The 16,291-nt window shown below is 35.7% G+C and overlaps 1 protein-coding gene and 1 long non-coding RNA gene across 16 annotated transcripts in view; both read right to left on the bottom strand.

Moving 5' to 3' along the window:
* The window catches only part of LOC144381563 (uncharacterized), a 625,721-nt gene that overhangs the window by 206,185 nt on the left and 403,245 nt on the right, over nucleotides 1-16,291 (bottom strand). The window lies entirely within an intron of this gene.
* RBM26 (RNA binding motif protein 26) overlaps nucleotides 1-16,291 on the bottom strand; it is an 88,597-nt gene that overhangs the window by 54,231 nt on the left and 18,075 nt on the right. For all 13 annotated transcript variants that reach the window (XM_078070210.1, XM_078070211.1, XM_078070203.1 and 10 more), the window contains exons 2-5: nucleotides 5,641-5,759; nucleotides 4,868-5,004; nucleotides 1,914-2,002; nucleotides 1,105-1,322 (exon numbers count right to left, since the gene is read on the bottom strand). In XM_078070210.1, coding sequence (XP_077926336.1) covers nucleotides 1,105-1,322; nucleotides 1,914-2,002; nucleotides 4,868-5,004; nucleotides 5,641-5,759 — 563 coding nt within the window. The remainder of the gene's footprint in view (nucleotides 1-1,104; nucleotides 1,323-1,913; nucleotides 2,003-4,867; nucleotides 5,005-5,640; nucleotides 5,760-16,291) is intronic.

Below are 16,291 nucleotides of genomic sequence, written 5' to 3'. Positions count from 1 at the left end.
AACTCTAAGAGTAAGAGAGAAGTATAAAGCTTATACAAAACCCGTAAATATTATTTCCCAAAGACTAAAGGTGACTGTACAATAAAAGCTAAAAGAGTAGCAAAAAATCTAATTTGAGTAAAGGTGTTTTACTTGAAGTATTTTAGTTGTTTTATTGCCTCCAGTATCTTCCTTTAAATAACACACATTGGAAGAAAAATTATACATGTTGGAAATGACATGCTCTTGCAAATATATTCATCTGAAATGAGAATTTTAACTGTTTTCCTAATTTTAAAATATAACTCTTATATAATAAACTGAACATATTTATACAATTTAATGAATTTTATCTATGTATATACGTGTGAAACCAATCATAACCAAAATAATATAGATACATATTCATCACCCCCAAAAATATCCTTGCACTCCTTGATAATTCTCTGCCCTTTATTCCATCCAAGGCAACCACTGATTTTTTTTTGTCACCAGAGATTAGTTTGCATTTTCTAAAATTTTATATACATGTATATTCTTTTTTATCTGGCTTCTTTCACTCGGCATTATAATTTTGAGATTCATCCTTTTGTGACATATATCAAAAGTTTCATCCTCTTCTTCCACTGTATGGATGCATCAGGTTATCCATTCGCATGACATTTGGGTTGTTTCTAGTTTTTGTCTATTTCAAAGAAAGGTACCATGATCATTTGCGTACAGTTCTTGTGTGGAAATACACTTTTGTTTCTCTTACATAAATACTTTGGAGTTGGGATGGCTGGGTCATTTGGTAGGTGTAGATTTAAATTTAAGATACTGTGAAAGTTTTTTCCAGAGAGTTCCAGTTTATCTCTATCCTTACCAATATTAGATAAAGTCAGCCTTTTTACTTTTAGTCATTGCAATGGGCATGCAGTGGTGACTGTGGTTTTAATTTACATGAAATAAAATTTTTAAAAGAAATTTTTAAAAAAGCATTCACTTTGACCACAAAATAAATCAAAATAGAAAAAATGAAGACAACACTGACAAAAATTAAAAACCATTTTTAAAACCCTCAAATGCAGCGTATTCACAATAGAAGAATGCTAACCAGAACATACAGATATATGGATTATTTACCCCGGCTTCGTGTTCTGCTTCTGCTTCTAGTCCTGCTTCTATCCCTATCCCGGTCACGAAGCCTCTCTTTACTCCAACTTCGACTCCGACTCCTGCTGTAACTTCGACTTCGGCCTCGTCTTCTATTGTACCGGTCTCTATATGAATCTCTCCGAGGAGGGTTTCGATCATAATCTCTTTTGCGAGAACGATCATCTTTTTTTCTCTCATCACGACTTCTAAAGAAATAAAATGATCACTTTTAGGAAAGTAAGTAGATACAGAAAATACTCATTAAATGCAAAAGTCACATTTTATTCCTGTAAACATCATGATTCTTTATTCCACCGCATATATAGGAAACTCAAATTGAAAAACTGAACATGATCTGCTCAAGAACTCTAAAACCCCTTTAAAGGGAAGTCTCAATCCCTAACCTTATACACACAGACACCTATACATCTGGCATCGGTACATCCCATCTCCTAGCACGCTGTCCTGTACACACATAACCTCATACTTACAGGCATGTAGCGCATCTACTGCCTACACTAAATGCTTTGAAGCCTTAGTGGGAAAAATAATTTATTCACACTAAAGGGAAACTCCATGCAAAAAAAGTTCTCACTTCATGCAAGCACTATTCTAAATCTCAATTCCAGGACCTACAAACGTGACACAGATATTCTTGGTAAGAAAGGAACTGAGCTACACTTTCCTAGACCAAAAGAAGAGTAGACATTACTTGCCCCTAGGCGAGATAATCAAGTCTAAGCATTCATATAAAAGATATCCAATGTCTAAGCACTGAACATGGTTCAATCAATCACCTATTTTCTCTGTATCGGGAACTTGACTGGGGAGGACTATGATTTAGTCTTCTGGAAAACTTCTTCTCTCGCTCTTCCTCCTTTGTGATCTGATATACAAAGAAAAATTTGCATTAAGTTTAGCAAGTTATTCCTTGCCATGTTACTATTTGAATGATTTAATTGATATTAAAATACAGACGTGAAATTGTTCTCTTCTAAAAGCATTAAAAAAATTTCTCTTCTAAGTACAATCATTTAATTTAACCATAGAAGAAAGGTTTGCTGAAAGTTACAGTGAATGCTAAAGAAACTCAGAAATGTTTATCTTAGATAACAGTGGTGAGAAAACACTTAGGCAAATGTCCTCATTTTAACATTATTAGTAGAAAGTCAATTTTAGTTCTTCTTTCAAAAGTCCAACATACACTCATGTTTTGGTTTCACGGATTTGGCCAGGCACCACACACATTAGGAAATAGAGCAGAATGCATTAGAACTAACCAAGTCAGAAAAAGAGATATAAGAGAAAATGATATGTAAGGTCAAACAGTTCTCCAGTTCTCAGCAGTATGGCAGCTATATATTCCTCTTCCCTACAAGGGGCCTCCATTCGTATTATATTATTAATAGAAAGCAGCCCTGGAAAACATTCCCTTGATCAGTGCGCTACTTTTCTGAGGCCAGAATTTTCCATGCTATACTGTCTAGAACACTGTTACATAGGACATTAATAGGTGTTACTAGAAAAAAAAGATTTAGAGGATAAACAAATACAGGAAATACTGAACACGTGGTTTCTGTAAATATGATAGGACTCAAGATTTTGCATTGTTAATAAGAACTCTAAGACAATCTGATGCAGTCTATAGGATAATAGAACAGTGTCCCAGTTTATGCCAGTTGTTCCAATACCCCTCTGGGTAAGAGCCTCTTACTGTCAGAAGTGTCCAATGTTGGGTCATAAATTAAATGGAAATCCTATTAATAGGCCAAACTCTGAGAAACACAGCTTAAAAGCCTTTTTTTAAGTCTTTTTTTTCTTATACTTTCATTCTCCTCTTCCCACCCATTTCGACCCTTCCCCACCCAAAAAAAAAACAGGGTATGGTACAATGCACCTTTTCCCTTCTACGTGCTTCAACACACACTCGCGAGTAATTTATGTTGACAGATCATCATATTCCACAGTACATGCTCAACTGGGAACTTTTACTATACCCACGGTATTTTAAATCCAGGTTGTCATCTGACATTTTGACAGTTCTGAAAGATCAGGGATAAATATCCTTCACAATTGGTCAAGAAAACTGTGGAGAAATATTATGTCAATAGACGTAAGACTAAGGTTTTGCCACTAATTCGTTTTGGGGGAAGACTTCTTACAGCTTCTCAAATCCAGAGAAGACTACTTAAGATTTTCTAAGAATTAAAATATGATTTGCAATAGCAAAAATCTAGAACTAACCCATCAAACTTGCATCGGTGGGCAAAACTTAAATAAATTATTGTGCATCTCTACGTGGCGTAAGCAGTTGCCAGCACAATAGCAACTAACCCTTTCTTCCTTATTAATAGAACCCCTACTGTAAGGTATGAAATATGCACAAAATTATTTCTGGTCTTCCCTTTCACTGAGAAGTGATAGGGGTGTTTTATGTGCACATCTGTGTAACTATATACATGTACATGTGTGTAAATGTGTTCAGATGCAGAATAAAAATATATTTGAGACTTACTATGTAATGTTATACATATGTTTATATCATTACATAATAAACAAATATTACTTACATAATCTGTAAAGAAAAAAAAGAGTATGAGGGGAAAAAACCCAATCACATCTTCTACCACACAACAATCTCTCAACAGTAATAGGAACTGCCATTTATTGAGAACATACTATGTGCTACACACTACGCCAAGTGCTCTACAGACAACATTTTATTATTCCTCACAACAACCCTATAGTGTTTCCATTTCACAGCTGAGTAAACTAAGGCTTGGCAAAGTAACGTTTTCAAGGTCATAAAGCACTGACTGATAAAGCCAAAATTTTAACCAAGATTTATTTGACCTAAAGCTAGGCCAACTGCAGAAATATAACAGCTTAACTGTCAATTAGTTTTGCTCGAATTATAATCTTTAAACATCAAATTAAGAAGATCTGAATTTTTATGATTATTAAGAATGGCAATCTTGTATAAAAGGTAAATTCTTCTAAAACTCTTAAAGGATGAAATCATGCCCGCTGCCTGTGAAGGTCCTTTTACGAGACTACCTTAAAAACGCCCCCTACAAAATTCAGGCAGGATAGAAGCAAATAGATCTAATGTCAATCTAATTATTTTCACAGAACACAGATAATGCGAGCCCACAGCTGTAAGATACTATACAGAAAAGAGTTAAAAAGTAAGCCTGAGACTGTCATCCTTAGAAAGGCCTGCTTATTATAAGGTAGGCCCTTGGCTGGTGTCTGTGAACTCTGATTTCTGGAGGGTTCCCATCATTCCCTGATAGTAACAGCTCACTATATGCCTGAATTGTTTGTGTCAACGATACGGTTTTATGCTGAACACATGCTTTCCTCTGGGAGTTTGGAATTTTGGTACCTAGTAGACAGAAGGTGCATCTGTGACCAGCCCTCAATAAAAACCCTGGACACTGAGTCTCTAATGAGCTTCCCTAGTTCAAATGTGTTGAAAACTACTTGTTACGTGCATCCTTTGTGACTCTCCTAGGAGAAGCCTCTGGAAGCTTATGTCTGTTTTCCCCCAGACTTCGCAACACCTACTTTTTCCTTTTGTTGATTTTGCTGTAAAGTCATAGCCATGAGTATGACTAAGTGTTAAGTCCTATGACTGCTCCTAGGGATGGTCCTGAGGATTCTTGACACAAACACAGAAAGTAAACCTCAGTTTAATTATTCCTTGTATGTTTTTAAAGAACATCTAAAGTTTAACACAAATACTTACCTCTTCTTTTTTTATATCTTTTTCTTGGTGCTGAAAAAATTCTACCTTTAAGCTTCCTGATGATGGCTGCTCTGGAGGAGGTAGATAACTCTTTGTATTCACAGCATCAAAAAGCTTTTCCACAAATATCTGCGTCTCTAACAAAAAAAAAAAAAACCCAAAAAACCACAGATTAAAGACATTTGCTAAGATATGATTTCTCCTCTTCTTTACATCAGAGTTCAATATGATGAAATATACAATGACTTTTATAACTCTAGAAATTAAACTAAGACCAATAGCTTCCCAACCAGTGTGTCATGACACAAATCCTATGGTAATACTAAATCCATTCAATTTCAGGGTAGTGGAACTAGGATGGCCAGAGCTTCTGGGCCAGTGGCTTCCAGCCATGACTAGTCTCCATGTACCCTGCGCCCAGAGTGCCAAACATAAATATTATTATTATCTAGATGGTAGCAAAGTGAAAAAAGTTAGAAAAACTATCTAAACAACATCCCAAGTAGCTTCTTAAGCAGTACGATCTTTAAATAAACAAGCATTCATTTACTTAATCTTTTAAGGAGAAATATCAGCTTCCTTTAAGAAAGAGAATAAAGATACTAATGAAAAAGGTTTTCATTACAAATAAGCTATAATCAGTAATAATACTGTTTATTCAACTTTGTTATAATTAGAGTGTGTTCTCTTATGGAGTTCCTTTAATATTATGGAAAATCTTGCTTTAAAGGATTTATTAAAATAAACTACTATTTTTAAACCAAAGATTTTACCTTTTTGAAGAAATACATCCAGTTGATCAATACATAATGCCTTTAACTCTTTCTCACTTTTGTCTTTCTTTACCAAAGCGAGAACATATTTTGCTAGGGCTGATGGATCTGCATCACAACTGAAGAAAAAAAGCAATGTTGAAGGAAATTTAGCCATAAACAATTGCACATTCTAAAAATTCCAGTTACAAACAGACTTAGTTGGTATGATAGTTAAGTGAACTATTATATGTAAAAAGCACCTACCCCATGGAAGGCAATGAAGAAATATAAGTTCTCCCTTATAGTAATGTATTTTACACGATATACATAGCCAATATTCCGTATCCTTCCACATTTGTACTAATGTATGTATTAAACTCGGTAGGCTTTATTATTATTAAAAAGAGAAGTTATAACAAAGTAAAAACAGTACCAGAGCATCAAAAACTATTAGCGTGGAACCAATAAAAATACAAAAAGTGCCCTCCCCTTTCCCCTACCCCAAGAACTAAATAGCTAGAAAACCCAGAGAGGGCACTAAAAGAAAACGTGAAAACATACTACAAGTTTAGAAACAGACCCAAATAAATAAATACATGAATTTTGATTTTATAAAGATGGCATCCAAGTCAATGTGCAAGAGATGAACTATACAATAAATGATATTGAGACAAGTGGCAGTTATTAAAAACTAAGTTGGTTCTATAACTGATTCCATACACAATAAATCTAAAACTGAAAAATATGAAACCACTAAAGTATTAGGAAAAAAAACAAGGAAGTTATTTTATAACTCTGGAGTAATGAAGACTTTCTGAATAATGACAGAAATCTGTATTACAAGAGTAATTTGATTATACAAAAAAAAGGCAAAAACTTCGGAATGAAGAGTCAAAAGACAAATAAAAAAAGCTCAAATAATTTAACCCATTCCAAAAAGTGAATTCTCCTAATATGTAGTTTCTATCAATCAGTAAGACCAAAATCATAAGAGAAAGAAGATAAAGAATACAAATAGATACTAAACAGAAAAAGTAAATATAAATATGAGTAAAAATACACCCTCATCCATAAGAGAAATTCACACTTAAGCTATATTGAAATACCATTTTTCAGCTATAAAGCTGGCAAAATCTAAAGATACGAATATATATTCTGCAGATAAGACTATGGGGATACACACAGTTTTTAAACACTGTGACTGCTGTGAGGAGACTGGTAGCATACAATCACAAGTGCAAACGACCGAGCAATTCTATTTCTCTGAAGTTACTTTACAGACATACATACATATTATTCAAAGTGACACATACACAGATCATTCACTGTCACACTGATTGCAAAATAAAAAATGTGCAAAATGTCCATTTACAGAGGACTGGAAAAAGAAATTATACTAATCTACACAAGGGAATGGAATACAGCAAAAAGACACAAAAAAGAATGAGGAAGTGTTCCTATCATAGAGAAATTTTCCTTATCAATTTGTTATGTTCAAAAAGCAAGGTAGAGTTTATAGCAGCAATGTCCACAATAGCCAAACTATGGAAAGAGCCAAGATGTCCATCAACAGATGAACGGATAAGGAAGATGTGGTATATATATGCAATGGAGTATTATGCAGCCATCAAAAAAAATGAAATCTTGCCATTTGCAACGATGTGGATAGAACTAGAGGGTATTATGCTAAGCAAAATAAGTCAATCAGAAAAAGACAAGCATCATATGATCTCACTGATAATGAAGAATTTGAAAAACAAGACAGAGGATCATAGGGGAAGGGAGGGAAAAATGAAACAAGACGAAACCAGAGAGGGAGATAAACCATAGGAGACTCTTAATCTCAGGAAACCAACTGAGGGTTGCTGGAGTGGTGGGGGTTGGGAGGGATGGGGTGGCTGGGTGATGGACACTGGGGAGGGTATGTGCTATGGTGAGCGCTGTGAATTGTGTAAGACTGATGAATCACAGACCTGTACCCCTGAAACAAATATTATATGTTAATAAATTTAAAAAAAAAAAAAAAAAGCAAGGTAGAGAAAACCGGCTATCATGTTACCATTTGTGTGGGGGAAAGAGAAGAAATTATGTATTTGGATTGGCTTATATTTGAATAATAAATATGTGGAAGTACAAACAAATAATTTTGGTTATTGATTTTTTTTGGATGGGGGAGATAGTGGGGGCTAAGTGAAGGAGGAACAGAGTGAGCAAAGAAAGTTTTTGATGCCTGAGCCATGCCCAATCCTAACAAAAAGCCAGGTAATTGTTTTTCAACTAAGCTAAGATTGTTACCCATGTAATTAATGGTCATTTTACAATTTAGGCTAAATAAGAATAAAATAGTAGCAACAGCCAAGCACTAACATCTACCGAACACCTAGTTTGTGCCATGAACTGTACATACTGTATTTATTAGCTCTATTCTGTAACAGTTCTACAAAAGTACAGCAGTAACCTACATCACTGAATCAAAAAGTACATCTTTAAAAAGACAATGAAGAGGGCGCCTGGGTGGCTCAGTCGTTAAGTGTCTGCCTTCAGCTCAGGTCATGATCCGAGGGTCCTGGGATCGAGCCCCACATCAGGCTCCCTGCTCAGTGGGAGGCCTGCTTCTCCCTCTCCCACTCCCCCTGCTTGTGTTCCCTCTCTCGCTGTCTCTCTGTCAATAAAAAAAGACAATAAAGAGCTTTGGTTGCACAGTAGAAAACACCTATAGAAAAACCTGACTGCAAGTGAATCAACAGGCGTAATTCAACCATTTGTGTTTTGCTTTGTTGTTTTATAAAGGCTACAAAGATAAATCTAATACAGCGTCAGAACTGACAAATACTCTATTAAGGAACCAGTATAGCATTTATCACATGTTCTAAGACTTCCTAGTCTACATTACTGTGGTCATTAAGTACGTCTTCCAATTCTTCACTCCTCCCTTTAGAAGGCAGAGCCTGATTCCCCACTCTTTGAGAGTAGGCTCAATTTAGGGACTTGCTTCTAAACAAACAGAAGAGCAGAAGTGACGGTGTCTACCTTCCGAGACTAGGACATACAAAGTATTGTGGCATCATCCTTGCTCTCTCTCTGGAATCACTTCTAGAGAAAACAGCTGCTATGTTCCAAGGACACTCAAGCAGCCTTATGGAGAGCACCATGTGGCAGTGAAATGAGGGTTCTAGTCAACAGTCAGAGGACTGAGGTCTCTTGCCAATAGCCATATGTGAGTGAGCTTGGAAGCTGATTCTACAGTCACCGTAGAACCTTGAGAAGACTGCAGAACTGATCTACAGCTTAACTGCAATCTCATGATTCAGAGCCAGAAATACTCCACTAACCTGCTTCCAAATTCCTGACACAGGAATGATAAATGTCATGAGGTGATAAATGTCTGCTGTGTTACTAAGTTAAGTTGCAGGGTAATTTGTCAGTAATCATACTTTTCTCATAGATCTATTTCCATTTATTTACAAAGACTTGAGATGGGCTATTAAACAAGAAACAAGAAAAAATTCCACTTTAATGGTACATGAAAGATTTTTTTAAAGACTTTTTCTTTGAAATTTACTTCAATATACTTAAACTAACCTTTTAAAAAAATACAGACAAAATGATTTATGATTTTTTCATGTTTTATCATAATGAGCACAGAAATACTTACATCTGTGATGAAATAAGCCCAAAGAAATGGGACAAATATAACCTCATGATGATCTACAGATACACTTACATCCAGCAATTTGGTAATACTGCATGACAAATCATGAAACAATGCCTATTCATGTTAGGTAATCTGAATAAGCACAGTCAACTAAACACTTAACTAGACATCAAGCTAAACATACTTCAGTTTACTGAAAAATCACTGTGAAACAGAATACTAGCACTGTTTTATACTGTTTCATTGCAACTGCTGTTAATAAACAAATCTAGAGGGGTGCCTGGGTGGCTCAGTCGTTAAGCGTCTGCCTTCGGCTCAGGTCATGATCCCAGAGTCCTGGGATCAAGCACCGCACCAGGCTCCCTGCTCCGCGGAGAGCCTGCTTCTCCCTCTCCCGCTCCCCCTGCTTGTGTTCCTGTTCTCGCTGTCTCTCTCTCTGTCGAATAAATAAATAAAATCTTTAAAAATAAATAAACAAATTTAGAGTCTCCACATTGAGTCCAAATCCTATAATTTAACTCAACATTGGTCTTATTGTGAATTTTCAACTTAATAACGGCCTTGCTAATGACTTAACTGTGACTTTACATTTCTCTTAACTAAACACCAAATCTATTCCACTGCCACTCCATTACTTTTCTAAATATGATACTTTAAGTCAATTAAAATTTTAGCGGTTAAAAATATAGGGGTGCCGGGTGGCTCAGTCGGTTAAGTGTCCACCTTCAGCTCAGGTCATGACCTCAGGGTCCTGGGATAGAGCCCCACGTTGGGCTCCCTGTTCAGGAGGGAGTCTGCTTCTCCCTCTCCCTCTTCCACTCCCCACTATTCGAGTTCTCTCTCTAATAAATAAAATCTTTACTAAAAATTGCAGAAAAAGGCCTTTGTGATTTCTGTAATTATTATGGTTTATAGACCACAGTTTTATAAAACAACAAGACAGAATCATTCCTGAACAATCACTGCTCAACATCTTCTATAGGAAGCTATTGAACTGAATTAAAAAAACAATACAATCACAACAACCACAGCAAATCAACTACCATACACAAAAATTCTAAATCCTTGACACAGTCTGAAAGGGCAAATTACTTTTTAAAATTTGTTAAACTGCAAATTATATAGTAGAAACAAGGTTTATAATTTCACATTTAATGGCAAAATGGGTGAATTTACATTTGAGAGGCAATTTTTCTTAAATCCTATAAAAAGTCATTTCATATTTAATATTTTTAAAAACAAAAAAAGATATGTACTTGTAAATTACAGCTAAGTAAAAGAATATCTGAACTACAGAAGTTTAATAATATGCCACACATTATAAATCAAGAAGAAAGGGCAAAATATGTGTTCTCTTTTCTATGTTTTAATTAAAAGTGCCAATGCTACTTCATCTGAACACCCAGCAACAACCTGCTATGCAAAATTAATGCAGTAAAAATATTTAAATTACCTAATCAAAAGAAAATTATATTAAGATAGTAAGGGGTTATTTAAAAAAAAAAAGTCTCCATGGCAAGCAAGACTATTCATACAGTACTTTACAGCACCACTTGCCACTGTTGATGATAGGTTTGCAGTTTGAATGAATAGATCTTGTCAGAGCTAGACTTTACCCTATGCTATGTTACTAGCATTCTAGAAACAGTTAAAGAAAAGTGGGACTGAAATCTTTCAGATCAGAGAAAGGGGACAGATTTTGAAAATGTTTAAGTACAAAGAACACTGAGTGACAGACTTCATCCCTATCTTAGCAAACAGGCTGAATTCCCACTGATTCTATGTTCCATAAAGACTTCTCAATCCAGTAAGTACATAATCTGCCAATAAAGCATCAAACTAACCACAGAGTGCTCCAACTCCAATTACCTGTGTGTGTGTGTGTGTGTGTGTGTGTGTGTGTGTGTGTGTGTGTGTGTGTTGGGGGATTGAGAGGGCTGGGTGGGCAAAACACAAACAAAACAAACTACAGAATAAGGCCGGCATGAGACACGACTTGCCAACAGCATTTGTGAAAGGCGGGGTGGAGGAGGAGCAACTAAGTATTTTAGTATGTCAAATGAGATAAAGTGTGAAATGGTTGGGGGAAAACTTAAATCATAAAGATGCAATAATATAAGAAAACAGTACTAGAGAGGAAACAGCGCAGTTCCCAAGCTGTAAGGAGAGCCATTGCTTTCACTTCAAGGTGTCACCTTTTACAAATACATAAGCAAACTCAAACGGATTCCTGGAAAATGACCAGAATGGTAAATGGATATCATTATCAGAGAGCTTACTAGAGATTCTCAGCCTGGAAAATTGAAATGTCAGAGAGAACTTGGTAGGTTTTCAAATAATTGAAGGGCTATCACAAGAAAGATTACACTTACTCAAGACATCCTCCACGGGATATAATTAGAACCAATAAGTGGAAGGAACAGATTTTGGCTTAAAATAGAGATGAACTTTTTAATAATCAGAGGCCTCCCAAAGGCAGAATAAACTGCCTGAAAGAAAAGTGCATTTTCCATCATTAGAATGGTTTCAAGCATAGGCTGAACAGCCCCTGGCAGATAAGCACTGGATTGGATAGTAAATCCCTCACAAACCTGAAAGAGTATAATCCTTAGGTTTAATTTTGTTTGTGGAATACTGTGCCAAATATATGAAATATAAGATAATATAGTATTCTTTTCAATTAATTTGTAAATATTAGCAATAAAAAAATTTAAGTGACCTGGCACTACAGATAAAATATGTACTATATAAGAGAGTTTTATCAAAACATACCAAAACCCAAAAACAGAACTTCTTACACACATGTGTAGCCGCTGGGCCTAACACAGTACCTGAGAGAGAATACAGAGAAAGAGAGAGAGAATATATACAAATCTATCTCACTACATCAACAGCTCACTTTTATCAAGGACCCCTTCTTTTTCATTCATGAAGTACTTAGAATAAAAAAAGTTGATTATCTTCCAAATATCACATTCATCTTTCAAAAATATTTAACAAGCACCTACTATGTAAGGCACTGTTCTAGATCCTGATGATTCAACTTCGAAAAAAATTTCAGTCCTTGTCCTCACAGAATTTACACTGGGGCTGTTGAAGCTCCAGTGGAGGAGACACAATACGTACATAGATACACACAACATATTGTCATGTAGACAAGTGCTCTGAGGAAATATAATGTAAAGCATGAAGATAAACTATAGAGTAAAAGGAACAAGAAAGAGGAGAAAGAATGAATGAATATATATTAGATAAAATCATCAGGGAAGAACCCTGATGAAGTAACCATTTAAACAGGGATCAGAATTTAAACAGGGATCAAAACGGAGCACAAGCAAGCTTTGGGCTATCTGGAAAAAGGACAGCCCAGGCTGAGGGAGCCCAACAGAAAAGGTCCGAAGTGGATGCCTACTTATACATGAGGCACAGGAGTCCAGTGGAATGGAGAAAAGAGAGCATTCATGAACAGCTGGATATCTAATCTCTCACCTCTTTAAAGATTTAAAATCAAATGCTCAATGAGCTTTAACAAATTAAATGTCCAGATCACCATGAAGTCATTCAAACCAATGATTTTAAAGGCATAAAAGTAAAATTTTAACAATCTCTGAATTTGTGTTAAGGATATAGTAATAATAATGAAAAACATCAGTAGGGGTAACCATCTAAGAAGGTCATTCTTTTCCAAAAGTATCTGAGGAGGGAAGTACATACGCTAAAAAAGTTGGAGAAGCCAAAGCAATGCAGAAAATCAAATGTTAATAATAAAAATAAAACCTCCCAAAAGAACTGGCATGAATCAAATCACTCCTAGATATAAAGACTGTAAATTAATCTTCCTAACACACTCTTCATATTAGTTTTTACTTTTTAATTTAGGGCTTTCAAAATAGTAATGACAAGGAAAACAAGAAAAGCTAGCCTTCCAGTACATTCTTTCAAAAAGAAGTTTGTTTTGCTTTGCTCAAGTTTCTTGGAGGCTTTAGAAATTCAGTGGAAGATAACTGAAGGAATTTAACCCAAGCTTCCATTTTTGGTAATCCTGAGAAGGTGTAGCTGGAGGTGGCAGTGGAAATTAAAAATTAAATTTAAATATGTTAACTCAGTAACTTTAGAACACGGATATACACCCACATCTGTTCCTACCAAATTTTCACTTTATATTCAAGAAAAATATCTAATTTGCATCAAAGTCATAGTTCTATTATTCTGTACTTAGGATTATTCTTTTAAAACTCCAAATCCCATTACAACAAATAGAATACATACACTGAAAAATTCAGTTGCCATTGTTTACTATACAGTTTCATTCAATTCAAATTAGGAGGCAAAAATGCATTATTTGTATGTAGTAATTAGCTACAGCAAAGGTTATTCATTAAGAATTATCATACCCAGGGGCGCCTGGGTGGCTCAGTCGTTAAGCGTCTGCCTTCGGCTCAGGTCATGATCCTGGGGTCCTGGGATCGAGCCCCGCATCAGGCTCCCTGCTCAGCGGGAAGCCTGCTTCTCCCTCCCCCACTCCCCCTGCTTGTGTTGCCTCCCTGGCTGTGTCTCTCTGTGTCAAATAAATAAAATCTTTAAAAAAAAAAAAAATTATCATACCCACTTCATGCTACAAAATAAAATCACAACCAGAAAATAAGCATATCTAAACATGATCCATCCATGAGCGTCATACAAATCACTTCTTACCACTGCAAACACTTAACCACTACATGTAATTACAACACTGAAAACTATTCAGTCAGTTCTCTCATTCCCTATATTACCCAAGAAATAGCAGCAATGCCTTCTTTCCTTGAGAACAGTAGTCCTCAAACATTTTGGTCTCAAGATCGATTTACATGTTAAAAACTATAGAGAACTCCAAAGAGCTTTTATTTAAAAGGGCTACATCTATCAATATTTACCATATTAGGAAAACAAAAATTTTAAATTATTTAGTTTAAAATAACAAATCAAATAAATAACAAACCTACAATTTAACATAAGAAGCCCTTGGGGGGGGGGGGGATGGCCTTCAAAAGGAGGAATTTAATAAATGGAGACTCTAAGGGTAAGGCTAACTTTAGGCATAGCTGGATCCAGGAGTTCAAATGATATCACCAGGACCCTCTTTCCATTCTGCTTTCCCTTGAATTCATTTCATTTTAAGCAGGCCCTCTCCACATGGCAACCAAAACAGCCCTGAGCAGCTCGAGGTTTACATCATTCTGATAGCTAGTGAATCCAGGGAAAGGGGATTGCTTTCCTCTCCTCCTGCATCATATTGGTCCTTGAAAATTACTCAAGAATCTTCCCCAGTTTGGGTCATTTCCCTACACAGGGCAGGGATGGGCAGAGTTTCATGAGTAAAAGCCTCCCCTGAAACTAAATACGTTATTTTTTAATGAAAAAATAATTATATTTCTACAACAGAATAAAAATTTGGTGAGAAAACTGACAATGTTTCACAATTTTGCAAATACCATTAAATGTCTAGCTTAAAAGAAGACAGAACAATTCTAGTATCTACTTTTATATTCAATCTGTTGGGATATACTATTTTGGTTGAAATACATAAAGAAATCTGACCTCATACAGATCTACGGTTAGAAAAGTGAGGACTTCACAGACCCTAAGGAAGGTCTCAGGAAAGCTCAGGAGTCCTCCCATCACACTTGAGAACCATGGTTTTAAAATTCATTTTAAAAGTATCTGTAAAGTATCTGATTCAAAGACAAAGTCAATCTTCATCTTCTCAAAAGATAAGACCCATCAACTCAGATTGGGAAACTCTATGCTGTTCACTGCAAATAACAGTAGCCCAAATGGCAAACTGAGCACAGACAGGTATGGTTATAGTATCATGGTCACAGAACTCTCTCTTAAAAGAAAAGTGGGGCTGGAGGTGAAATGCTGATATGGCAGCCCACAGCAAAACTCCACATTTAGTACATGTTTTATATTCCAATTCAGAGAAGATTTGAGTTTTCTGGGAAAGGACTCTGGCCTCCAAAGGCTACCTCTTCAGTTACTCATATTCACATTTTACCTACTTATAAACCAAGGCTGAGGTATTTCATCCTTTCAGTTACTAAGAGAGAGAGAGGAAGCCAGGAACCATTTTCTTTCATGACCAAGAAGAGACAGAATTATCCAAAAGAGATAGCACTAAGACATGAAGTCTGAAAAAAAACCTAGCTAACTGAACTTTAAAATAATTCAGTATGTAACCCGAAAATAAAAAAAATTTCCCCCTACCTGTTTTTCAAGAGCCACAGAATCCCCCTTTCTGAACACTTATGAGTAAATTTTAACCCTTTGGAAGAAATAAATAAACAAAATTCAACTAAGTAGAAACATTTTGTAAATTTTTCCTGAAATGCCAGACCTTAGGATCTGTACATATGTCTGTCCTGTTAGATTGTTGCTATGGGTATGCATGCTTGTCTGTTTCCCCTACAGGGATTCTAGGTAACTATGTCTACCTTTTCCCCAGACCCAACTATAATGTGTTGAAAAGTATCAACTAATTATCACACTATGTAAGAGCACATTAAATCAAGAGTATTATCAACAAAACTCACAAAAAACAGCTCTCAGTTTAGGTCAAAACCAATTATGACAAGTTCAAAGACCTGTCACAGATACAAAAAAAGTCAATAAAACGTCTCTAGCGTATTGACAAGTCTTTCCTCCTTGCCTTTCCTCCTCATATATATTCAGTACACAAGTCCCAAGAATATTGCCATTTCTTCTCAACCTCCTGCCTAAGTCCTAATTCAGGCATTTCACAACTCACTCTTAAAGCTACAAGAATAAACTGCTAACTAATCTTCTTTGCCTCCAAAAATGCTATAATCTAATCAAACCTCTACACACCCCAGTATCATTCTTTAAAAAAAAAATAATCTGATCAAGTTACTACCCAGATTTAATTTATCTTTCCCGGTATACCACAACCTAGTCCCCAAAATGTCCAAACACTTCAGCATGGGAACAAAATCTAATCTTACTCTGAAACCAACA

This window comes from Halichoerus grypus, chromosome 4 (genome assembly GCF_964656455.1).
Source record: "Halichoerus grypus chromosome 4, mHalGry1.hap1.1, whole genome shotgun sequence".
Taxonomy (NCBI): Eukaryota; Metazoa; Chordata; class Mammalia; order Carnivora; family Phocidae; genus Halichoerus; species Halichoerus grypus.
The sequence above is the reverse complement of the archived record's forward strand: the minus strand, read 5'-3'. Positions and strand labels throughout refer to the sequence as shown.